Here is a 12081-nt window from a genome sequence, read left to right as displayed (position 1 = left end):
TTGGCATATTTAGGGGCGTGTCCTTTTGATTGACAGGTACCCGATCTCCCACTTCAAAGTCAGAAAAACGTAGAACAACCGCGGTTTTTAGCCGGTTAACAATGTGACTTAGCTTTAGCCCGCTTACCTCCGTTAGCTGGTTAGCTCCTGTTATCTCGGTTAGCTCTTAGCTACAGAAAGCTCAGAGTTCGCGTGATGTCAATCATCCACCATGACGCTCACAGCCCCCCTCTCAGCTCTACCTCTTTGCCCATATTTGTATTTTCTGGGCGAGACGACACGCATGTCCCTGCCAACATGGTGATGGTAGGAACCGCTCACCGAGCTTCAATTCAGCTCTTCAGAAACCTACGGGTGACGTCACGTCCATGTTTTTTTTATAGAGTCTATGGTTTGTCTGAGTTCGCTTCTTCAATTTGAATCAGAATTTGTTTGGTGCGTTCACATTTCCCCAAACAAAGCAGACTTTCTGGGCAAATGAACACGGATTCAAATAAAAAAGGTTGATATGAATGTGCCTGCAGTTTGCTTGTTGAGAGATTCTGGTTTTTTTTAGGAGGTTTGAATGAACAAACTGATCACAACAGTGAACTCTGGTCCACCTACAAATGTAGATCTCACTTCCTTTAGAGAGAAGGCATACGCTGAAAAGAACACCTAGCCTAAAGCGAAGCAGAGCGATGGATTATTGATCATCTGGGCTGCTTAGCTTCCGCTGGCAGCGTGTGGAGGGGAAGATGGATCCAATCACGTTTCAGGAAAAAACATGCCGCTTGTGAAGAAGCTGAAGAGGTGTCATCAGACCTTCCAACAGAACAATGATGCCAAGCAGACCTTGAATCCCACCAAAGCTTGCTTTCACAAGTAAACCTGGAAGACATTAGATTGGTCATCACAGCTGCCTGACTTGGACCCCTGTGAACATCTTTAGTGGGATTTGATAAGAACTTTGGTGAACTGGAAACCTTTGACCATGCAAAGTGGGCTGAAATTCCACAGGAACGCTGCCAGAATCTGGGGTCTGGCTACGAAGCACATCTGCAGCAGGTCAGAGAGCCAAAAGGGTGCTGGACTAAAGATGCTCGTCATGAAGGGGTTGAATCATTTTGAGACTGCAGTGGTCACTGAAAGTGGCATTTTCTGTTGAATTTGGAGAAACCACATATGATATTAGGTGTGTTGAAATATTTAAATGATTCTTGTTTGATTTTATTGCAAACAGCTGCTAGTTTGTACATTTTTCCCATAAACTGGATTTGCAGTGAAGGTAGAATAACCTGACTGCAATGATGTCACTGCTTTCAGGAAAAAATACACACTTTAATGTGTATATGTTAGTGTAAAATTTCTACCCTCTTGGGTCCTGAGAGGACACACACATATTCCTGCAAACAGACCTATAAAAACATGACAAATAAATCCTTTGGTATATTTATGTATGATCTTAAAAAACCAAATAAAATAAAATAAATCATGTACTCAGATTGGCATTTAAAGGGCTAGAATATTTAAATAACTCCATATCATGTAGATTTGTTGAGGGCTGAGATTTGAGGGGAAAAAAGAGAAACATATATGAATCTATAATGTAAAGCAGTATTTTTGGAGATGGCCGTTTCATCCACTAATGACCTGAAAGGGTTTCAGGTTTATATTGTGTTTATGATTTTGCTGAACTGAACTGTTGTTTTTGCTCCTTGGCTGTAATTACCGATGGACTGCTGCCCTGTCCAGGTGTACCTGACTCTCTTCTGCTGGGAAAGACTCACTGCTTCCCTGCAAACCTGAGTTGGACTAAGTCCTATAGAAAATGGACACTACCATGTGAATTGTTAGTTTAGAGCAACGATAAAAGATACACAAGTAAACAGCTTCATAGTTGGGCTCTTTTTCAACTTCTAGTTTTGTTTCCTCGTCATCGTTAAACTGGTAAGTCTGGATGTACCAGATGGTTTAATCAGTTAACAAGTTTTAATTCTCAATGACAGGTACTTGGAGAGAAGCCAGAGCTGTCCGAAGGAGACGATGATGATGATACCCAGGCTGACATGCTCAACCGGAAAATTGCTAAGCTTTACATGGTAAAGTAAACAAACACACTCACACACAGATCAGGATCTGTGGATGAACTGAGGACTACATATTTTCACATAAATATGCTAAATATGCACGATGCTATTTGGTAGACTTTAGTTTGTCAAACTGTGATGAAGAGATTCTAACTCTTTAGATGATCTACTAAGATGCCACCATCTATCACACTTCATGAGCAAAACTACAGCTAAAAAGAAAGATCTGAAGTTGAGCCACTCAGCAAATTAAACTGTTTAAAAAAACACTATGATACAAGGAAAAGAACTGTCTATAAGTCAATAAATGGAAAATATTAAGTACCGTATTTTTCAGGGCACACGGTGCACGGCATTATAAGGCGCAGACTCAATCAGAAGGCGCACCGCGTTATTGGGTGCATGCTGAAACTAAAGTAAAACAAAGTAAAGAAAGCAAAACAGTCAGTTAGGTTAAACTATGGTGGCCGGGAAGTGCAAAACACATTTACATCTTGTGAAACACTTTGACATTTTCACGATACAAGTTTACAAGTTTTACCGAAACACTTTTACAAAGTTTTGCCCTGGAAAATATATTGTGGTGGGGTGGGACAAAGCCGTGTAAACAGGAAACAAACTGGTAGCTGAATCGAAGCAGAGATGTTTTGCCCGTTTTGTGGAGTTTACTTTCAAGTATTAGGGCAATTTTGTGGCGATTGTGGTCACAGCTTTGGTTTTCTCGCTGATGTGGAGGGAGAAGAGGTTATTCTAATGGACTGTCTTGTTAAGTATTTCAACGAAGGCCTAACATACAGTGCGATTGTTGACATGATGGAAAGGCTGCACAATGTCCGCTTGTCTTTGCGGACCGTGTCTTAAATTAAATGATGCCGGATTCTAGCACAGAAAAAATTGTTCCATCTTCATTGGAGATAAGAAACGCCATCAGATTGGAACTTCGCGGACCAGGACAACTGTTTGGCTACAGGACAATGACTCAGGGACTTAAGCAGAAATTTAAACTTTGCGTGAGGAGAGACGAGGTCATGACTCTTCTGCAGGAGCTTAACCCTCGAGGTTGTGAGAGGAGGGCTAGAAGAAGATTTGTTAGACGAACATATCACTCTTTGGGACCGAACTACATGTGGCATGCGGACGGCTATGATAAGCTGAAGCCGATTGGTCTTGCCATTTCAGGCTGCATTGATGGTTTTTCCCGGAAAGTGCTATGGCTCCACTGTGGATCCTCAAATAACAACCCGGCAGTCATCGCTCACAATTTCCTGGAATGTGTGCAAAAACTTGGTGTTGTTCCAATGAGACTATGAGCGTATGCACCTCGATTGCTCGGTCCAGCTGTCTCCTTGTCAACTTTATTCAGGACATGGAGGGAGTGTCCACAAAACTCACAGAAAGGCGTCGTTCTCTTCAGAGAACGGCCACAGAACGGACAATACATGTCGATTCCTGCAGATTACTGTCAACTGAGGAGTTTCCTGTTGGTGCTCTAAACGTAGTTCCCACGATAGCACTTCCAGGGCATATCTTTGTAAAGTGTTTCGGTAAACTTGTAGGTGTGTTTCGCATAGATGTAAAAGTGTTTCACTGGATGTAATTTTGTTTTGCACTTGTTGGCCACCGTATTAAATGCACTGTTTTGGAAAAATCAGTGTTTATGTTGTGAGGTCATTTTTCCTAGTTAGGATGTAATTTTAGATATCTGAAATGTTCATTTTGACAGGGAATACATGAATTAAAGATGTCTGAAATACATATCCAGCCAAGCTAATATACATATTGGGTTTTCATCATCTATGAGCCACAATCATCAAAATTTCTAGTAATAAATGTTTGAAATGTTTCAATCTATGTGTAACAAATCTATATAAAATATGGGTTTCCCATTCTGAAATGACTGACAAAAAATATTGAACTTTTTCACAATAGTCTAATTTTCTGAGATGTGTGTTAAAAGTCGGCCACTTAAAACTTCTGCAGATTTGTGGATCCCTGACACTTAGTTCTTACTTGTACAATTTTATTTCTAGATATCTTGAAATTCAGTTTCTGCAAGCAAAAATGTTGTGAGGATATTTTTAATTACAATTCTGACAAGTAAAAATGTAATATTGACTGGGAAGAATTTAAGTTGGAAATCTACCAAAAGGAACTGCAAGAGGAGTGTGCTTGTGAACAAATGCCAAATCAGCTTTTTCACACAACATGGCAGGATGGGCCAATTTTCATAAAACAAACAAAAAAAGCTGCGTTCATCATGAACAAAATATTAACCAGACGGCTAAAACATTTTTCTGACGCTAGCTAGCTGGCTAACAGGACAAATAACTTACCTTTATGCTAACCTTCTGCCCATTTATCCTAATCTGTTTTCATTTTTTTTCTGTTTATCTGCGCCACTGGGATAACTCCTTTTTGATGCCATTATGGTGTTTCTTTTTTTTTATCCTCTAGCTAAGGGGAATAAATAGTAGCTGTCAATTATTCCCATCATACCTGTCGGCATTGTGTGTGTCATGTGCCATGTGACATGTTTCACGTGACATGTGTGTCCAACAACCTTACAATGCCAAAGACGAAAGGAACAGCTACTGCTTACTATTTCAGTTTATTTCATTTATGCCAATGTTTATTTTTAAGCCAGTAAGGGGGGTGATAAACATGAGATTGCTACTGATAAAAACACATTTAAAGTCTCCTCAGAAGAGGCTGAGGATGCAGCTTTGGGGCCCCCTATCCAACTTTGGAATAACTTTGGATTTATGTGTAGGTCCAGAGTGCCTGAGTCCAATCCCCGAGAGCTACAATTCTATACACACTCAAAAATAGAGGTACCAGCTTGTACCTAAAAAGGTACAAATGCTTGTCGCTGGGGGTGTACTCTTTAGAGAGACATTTCTGTACCCTTCAGTTCTGGTCTATTTTTGTACCTTATCAAGTTCAACCTCACCTTTTCATGTTGTTTTTTATGTTTATCACAGCATTAGGCCTGGTCCATTCCACTTAGCAATATTATCTTATCTTTAATCTAGAAATAATCTTCAAAAACTCAAAATACTGACCAGACATACACTTAGTTTGCAGCATCTGACCTTCATTGTCTGGTGTAGTAAATGACTGTTAAGTAGTACTACTGTCATCACTCAACTCTGCTCTAGTTTGTAACATTACAGCCATTAACATCACATTTTTCAATGCTGCAGGTACCCTTATGGTTAAAATGGTACAAATTTGTACTTTATGTCACTTTGAACCCTTTTTCGTAATCTGAAGGTGCTTCTGGTTTCTTATAGACCAGTATTGTACTTTTGAGAGAACATTTCTTTAAAATGTACCTATAGGTCCAGAAATGTCCTTATCTTGTACCTCTATTTTTGAGAGTGTAACCATTAGATGCCTCCCTTCTCCAACACTCGTGGCTGAAATCTCTCATCTGCTTGTCATTCGGCTCTGCAGAGGCCAGGCAGCGAGTGACTCGTTATATTCATGTGTGTTAGATAAACGTTGCATCTGCAAGCCGCATCACTACTAAAGTCAGTAGTATCCGGATCATTACAACAGACAAGAAATCTTATTAAATCAATAATTTAAAAAGTGTAATAGCTGTTACAAAATATAGTCCGACATGCTGTGATGTCATGTTTTCATTTTTTGCATAATTAGGCAAATTTGTGATTTTTACCACCAAAATAAGCCCAGTTCCAGGCATGAACCTAAAACACTTAATAAAACTAAAGATTTAGTTGAAAACTGGTTACAAGACCTTCTTATGAAGACTGGTGTCATATGTACTAACACAAACCAAATGATGGCCTGATTTAGAAATAAAAAAAACTGCCCAAATGGACAAAAATGTTCATCAGGAAGCAGAAGGTTTGATGTTCTGAAAATAGAGTTCCAGATACTTTTCAATAGCAGCAGCAGTTTTACTAAATCACTGCAATCTGAGAGAATAAAATCTTAATGAAGTACTTGAATAATTGAGTTATATCATTTAACAGCAGCTCTGAAACCATCTTTCTTGTTCTTCACCAGAGTCCTCTCACATTCATCCTACACAATTACTAATGTTAACCTTCAAATTACAGCTGTTTGGTGTTTTCATTAAAGAAAACTTTAGACAAAATGATTTCAAAGTAAGAAATAACAAGTTGTCGTACGTGCATCCGCGCCTCCTTCCTTCGCCAGGTATCTGATGCATCAGGAAAGATGGAAGTGACTGTAGTAAAGGAGGAAAACCCGTTCCTACAGAGCGACCTTCTCTCAGACGAATGCTTCATCCTCGATCATGGCAAAAACAAGATCATATTTGTTTGGAAAGGTAACCGGACGTCAACATCTGATGGTGCAGCTGTGTGCGTTTTCCGTTAACATTAATCTCATTTATCTCCTGCAGGCCAAAATGCTAATCCCAAGGAAAGAAAGGAAGCAATGAAAACAGCTGAGGGTTTCATCAGGCAGATGGGTTACCCAGCAAACACACAGGTTTGGTGGCATCAGTAGATCATGGCTGAAAAATGGTGTCTTCAGCGAGGATCTTGGTTTCGGTGCTGACGGTTTTGTTCTGAATGGGCCTGCAGATACAGGTGCTGCCACAGGGAGGAGAAACCCCCATGTTCAAGCAGTTCTTCCAGGACTGGAAAGACAAAGACCAGAGTCTGGGTTTGGGGAAGATATGCGTTACTGAGAAGATTGCCAAGATCCAGCAGGTGGATTTTGATGCCTCCAAACTCCATATGTCTGATCACATGGCAGCCAAGTACAACATGGTGGATGATGGGAGCGGAGACACTCAGGTGAATGAAGCTTACAGGAAGTTTTCATCTGGAAACATGCTGATGTTCTTCCAGTGTTAACTCCTGTTGATGGCATCAGGGGAGCCAAAGAACCCGGAGAGAACCCACACATGCCCAGGGAGAACATGCAAACTCCACACAGGAAGGCCACTGTCAAAACCTCGCACCAGCTGGGGATCAAACCAGCGACCTTCTTGCTGCAAGGCCACAGTGCTAACCACTATGCCACCGTGTATCCCTATGATTATTATTAATATTATTATTATCATTAATAATGATAACAATAATAACGTTCAGATTCTTCTTGCTCAAATCTTTAAATCAACTTCAGTCCTCATCAAAGCAACTAAATATGCAATTATTCAAATTAAAGCACTTCAAATTACATTTTTAAAAAAAGTCTTTATATAAATAGTAACAGCGTTGATGTTTTCCAGTGTTAGATTCAGACTTTACCAACCTTTCAGGTCCAGCAGGACATCCACTCCATAAACAGCTATAAAAACATTACAGAACAGCCCTTTAACAACCTGTTCTACAGTTTGGTAGAACACAGTGGACACATAAAGTTGCTGAACCTAGACTTGGATCTGGACCTGAACCTAGACCTGGATCTGGACCTGAAACTAGACCTGAGCACTTTCAACAACCCCAGATCATAGACTGCCCCAACAGGCTTGTACAGCAACAGTCCGCCTCACTTCATCCGGCTCTCTTCTTACCCTGATCTCTCTGGAACAGGTTTGATCTGGACTAATCAGACCACAGGATCTTCTTCCAGCTCCAGACTCCAGTCTTTGTGCAGTCCAGTAAACTGAAGGCTTCCCCTCACTGACCAGTGGTTTTCTCCACAGCTGTTCAGTTGTCTGCATTTCTTCCATAGACCGTATATGAAAGATGGACGGACCCTCTGGTGGTTTAAAGTGAAGCCTATGTGGAAGTGCATAAAACTGCAGTTCCCCCTTCATCCATTAGGGGCTGCAAAACAGAGCAAATCCCCATAGACTCCCATGTTAAAAAGACCAACTTCACAGCAGAAATAAACATGTTTACAGTAGAAATAAACATGTTTACAGCCTGGTACAAAAATCCATTTTAGGTTTAATAGGTCAGGTTTACCTTCATGACAACTGTGGGGGGAGTGAATTTTTTTCTAACTCGCCTGTTTAAAAGTAATTTAATCTCGAAATTCTGCATATTTAGGGGCGTGTCCTTTTGATTGACAGGTACCCGATCTCCCGCTTCAAGTCAGAAGAATGTAGAACAACCGCGGTTTTCAGCCAGTTAACAATGTGACTTAGCTTTAGCCCGCTTACCTCCGTTAGCTGACTAGCCCCTGTTAGCTTGGAGTTAGCTCGGTTAGCTCTTAGCTACAGGCAGCTCGGAGTTCGCTTGGTGTCAGTCATCCACCATGACGCTCACAGCCCCCCTCTCAGCTCCACCGCTTTGACCATATTTGTATTTTCCGGGCGAGACGACGCGCATGCCCCTGCCAAGATGGTGATGGTAGGAACCGCCCACCGAGCTTCAATTCAGATCTTCAGAAACCTACGGGTGACGACACGGAGGCTCCGCCCATCTTTTATATACAGTCTATGGTTTCTTCACATTGTTCATGAAGAAACATTTTATTTTCACTGTTAACATGGTCCTGAGTTCTTACTGTTGTCCCGCAGATTTCATCAGACATTTAAGTGATCCCCGTTATGCAGTTTCCTTCCTGGAAGACGATGGTTCTCTACCATCTTTCCAGTTTGTAATAATTCTTTAGACAGTTCTGAACTCGGTTTTAGCCGTTTCTGTTTTATCTGCTTGATGCCGATGATTTGACTCAACATCTTTTCCACAACCACAGGATGGTTTTCCCACATGGTTGATTAAGAAAAGAAAAGCTGCTCACTGCATCTAAGTGTTAAATAACGGGTTGCCAGGTACGGCATCATCATCCATGAAGGAATTATTCAATAGGAGGCTCTTATCTGCTTGCTTCGTTAAATCCAGTGTTGACTTTTTATCTTATTTGTATGTTTTGGATGTGCAGTGTTTATGGAATATATCCCAGCTACTGGGTTACAGGCTGGAAAACCATTTCCTGACATTAAACCCCGTCCAGGTGTCATAAGGTACCAGATACTTTATTAATAGAAAATTCACAAACGAAGAAGAATCTACAGCAGTGTTCCAACAGAAGCTTTATATTTTGGTCCAGTCATTAACTGGAGTAATCAACATTTATGAGTCCCATTTTTCTTGTGCCTGTGTGCCAGTTGTGTGTTGACATTGTTGCTTTAACCAGCTGCATATAACATCAACCCGAGTGACCAACAATCTCGCAACGTGTTTTATCTTTTGTTATTATTTGTAGCTTCCCGACCCGTTAACATGAAGCCGGTCTTCTGTTATAGATCTGGAGGGTGGAGAGCAGTGGCAGAGTTCCTGTCGACCATAGGAGTTACGGTCAGTTCTACGGTGGAGACTGTTACATCATCCTGTACACTTACGGGTTCAGACAGATCATCTACACCTGGTACGCCACTGTTAGCATCCGGCACCAACCATTGTTCTGGCATTTGAGTTAAAAACCGACGTAAACTGTGAAAGGCTGATCAAATGACTGAGTGGTTATAATGAATATAACCAGTACTCCATGTAAAACTGTCTTTCATGAATAACATAACTTTATTGAAGTAAATGAATGTTAAACAGCAGCTACTCTGAATGAAAGGATGCTATCAGGTTTTGTGTCCGCGTCCTGCAGGCAGGGATCCAGCTGCACCGTGGATGAGCTGACGGCTTCCGCTTACCTGACGGTCGAACTGGATCGCTCGCTGGGTGGGAATGCTGTACAGGTAAATTATAAACCATCTACATGTTCAAACCGAGGTTTGCTTTTTTAAAAATAACCCAGTGCATGTCTGGTAAATGGTTTTAGCATTTAAATTATTTTCTGCTGCATCAGAACTTGAATATAAATTTCGCCCATGTAACCCAGTCATGTGACTGGCCTGCTGATAAAGTACTACTAATACTAATTCACACGTTATTGTTTAAAACTTTCCTAGTCTTTTGTTGCTCCGTAATAAGTTTTTAAAATTACAATATTTTAATGAAATGGTGAAAAAAAAAAAAGGTCTCACTTTAACAGAGAATCCTTTGTTTCAATTTGTGTCCCCTGGTTTCAGGTTAGAGTGTGTCAAGGAAAAGAACCCCCCCACCTGCTCAGTCTCTTCAAATCTAAGCCCCTCATTGTTTTCAAAAGTGGCACATCTCGTCTTGGAGGCCAAGCTCCAACACCTCCAACGCAGCTCTTCCAGGTCCGACGGAACCTGAGCACCATCACCAGGATCTCTGAGGTGAGGCGTTCAGAGTTTTAAGCAACTGCATCTCTCCTGGTAAACTTACGTAACCGAACAGCGATGATGTCTACATGTACATGTAAAGATGTTGCTCATGTGTGCATTTCAGGTCGATGCCAAGGCAGCCAGCCTAAACTCTAACGATGCCTTCCTCCTGAAGATGGCGGATGGGCAGGGCTTTTTATGGGTGGGCAAAGGCGCAAGTGAGGAAGAGGAACAAGGCGCTGAGTACATCAGTAAAGAGCTGAAGTGTTCTGCCAAACGCATAGTGGAAGGCCAAGAGCCAGGTCATTATGGATGCTCAGTGCCAACACGACACATGCTTCCCACATCCACATGAAGCGACGATAAGGGCAGAATTTCCCTCAAATAAACTAATGTTTATAATGAGATAGTGGTGAACATAATCAGCTTTTCCACATGACTCTCCAGAAGATCCTACAACTTACCTTTATGGTTGGAAATATTCGTTGTTCCTGAGAGTGAGTGATAAAAATGTCAGCATGTGCTTTGTGTTGCAGCCAACTTCTGGGCTGTGTTAGGAGGAAAGACGGCGTACCAGACGTCAGAAAGGCTGGAAAGTCAGACTTTAACACACTCTCCTCGTCTGTTTGGATGCTCCAACAAAACTGGCAGGTTTATTGTAAGTATTTCACCTGAATTATTTGGTTTTGTCTGTTTTTTTGGGTTAAAATCAGGCTTGGACATTTTCAGTCCAAGCCTGCTCGGCTTCGTCCTGTTAAAACAAGTCCACCTCATTTAGAATAACTGTGTTTATATCGACCAGTTTATGATGGTAAGTTTTACCATTGATCAATCCAACTTTGTGAAATGTTGTGTTGGGAAACCAAGACGTCACGTTGAATCTTCCTCTGCTGAATTCAGTCGTTGCTGTTTGCAGGTTGAGGAGGTTCCGGGCGAGTTCACCCAGGATGACTTGGCTGAAGACGACGTTATGCTCCTGGATGTGTGGGATCAGGTAAGCTCAGCGGTAGGACGTCTCTACCTTCAGACAACCGCTGACATGCGCGCCTCTGTTTCAGGTGTTTGTCTGGATTGGAAAGGATGCCAACAAGGTGGAGAAGACTGAATCTCTCAAATCTGGTGAGCTTTTAAAAAAAAAAAACGTGTGTTTGAAGAATGAAACATCCCATTTCAGAGTATTTTCATAATCAAAATAACATTTATTTAAATCCCTTTAAAGTAAATCACCATCTCTCAGCATTCACACACAGCAGGATTAATGAGATTTAAGGTGGTATTTAACTTTTCTCAGGTGGGCTTGTATGAAGTTGCATATAAACAAAGAAAATGTCAAAACGAGGCTTTTGCATCATATTTACTGTCTGAAACATTTATTCCTCTCTGTGTTTCTGCAGCCAAACAGTACATAGAGACCGACCCAAGTGGGCGGGATCCTCTAACTCCGGTGGTGGTGGTGAAACAAGGTTACGAGCCTCCCAACTTCACCGGCTGGTTCCTGGCCTGGAATGACCACCACTGGAATTCCCTCAGCTTGGACATCCAGTCGATGGCTGTTTAAACCACACACTCAAACTACACACACACACACGCAACGGATTAAAAACTACACACTCACACACATGCAGACTGCATACAGACATACACAAAAAGCAGGACCAGTACAGAACCAGTGCAGATCCAAAGCCGAACCAGTGAAGAATCTGTACCACTGTGTTAAACCAGAGTTTGGATCTTGAAACTGGTTTTAGTTCTGCCACAGTTTAGCTGCGCACTGGTTCCATTCAGGGTCCAGTAGTCCAGAACGGAACCAGTTCTTAAAGCAAACTGGAAATAAAAAAAAAAAGAAACCAGTAAACTTGATTACATGAACTTGGT

General features: G+C 41.4%; 1 protein-coding gene across 1 annotated transcript in view; it reads left to right on the top strand.

The window, feature by feature from the left end:
* The window catches only part of scin (scinderin), a gene marked incomplete at both ends in the record, with an annotated part of 42224 nt that extends 30460 nt beyond the window's left edge, over positions 1–11764 (top strand). The window contains 12 exons of the mRNA XM_079258790.1: positions 1989–2081; positions 6258–6390; positions 6466–6554; positions 6650–6865; positions 9271–9392; positions 9624–9714; positions 10048–10218; positions 10331–10508; positions 10743–10864; positions 11123–11200; positions 11265–11325; positions 11601–11764. Of these exons, the coding sequence (XP_079114916.1) occupies positions 1989–2081; positions 6258–6390; positions 6466–6554; positions 6650–6865; positions 9271–9392; positions 9624–9714; positions 10048–10218; positions 10331–10508; positions 10743–10864; positions 11123–11200; positions 11265–11325; positions 11601–11764 (1518 nt within the window). The remainder of the gene's footprint in view (positions 1–1988; positions 2082–6257; positions 6391–6465; positions 6555–6649; positions 6866–9270; positions 9393–9623; positions 9715–10047; positions 10219–10330; positions 10509–10742; positions 10865–11122; positions 11201–11264; positions 11326–11600) is intronic.
* Between the last annotated feature and the right edge of the window lie 317 nt (positions 11765–12081).

The sequence above is a fragment of the Telmatherina bonti genome (assembly GCF_933228915.1).
Source record: "Telmatherina bonti genome assembly, chromosome: 19".
NCBI lineage: Eukaryota > Metazoa > Chordata > Actinopteri > Atheriniformes > Telmatherinidae > Telmatherina > Telmatherina bonti.
This window is presented reverse-complemented; position numbering and strand designations above follow the sequence as displayed.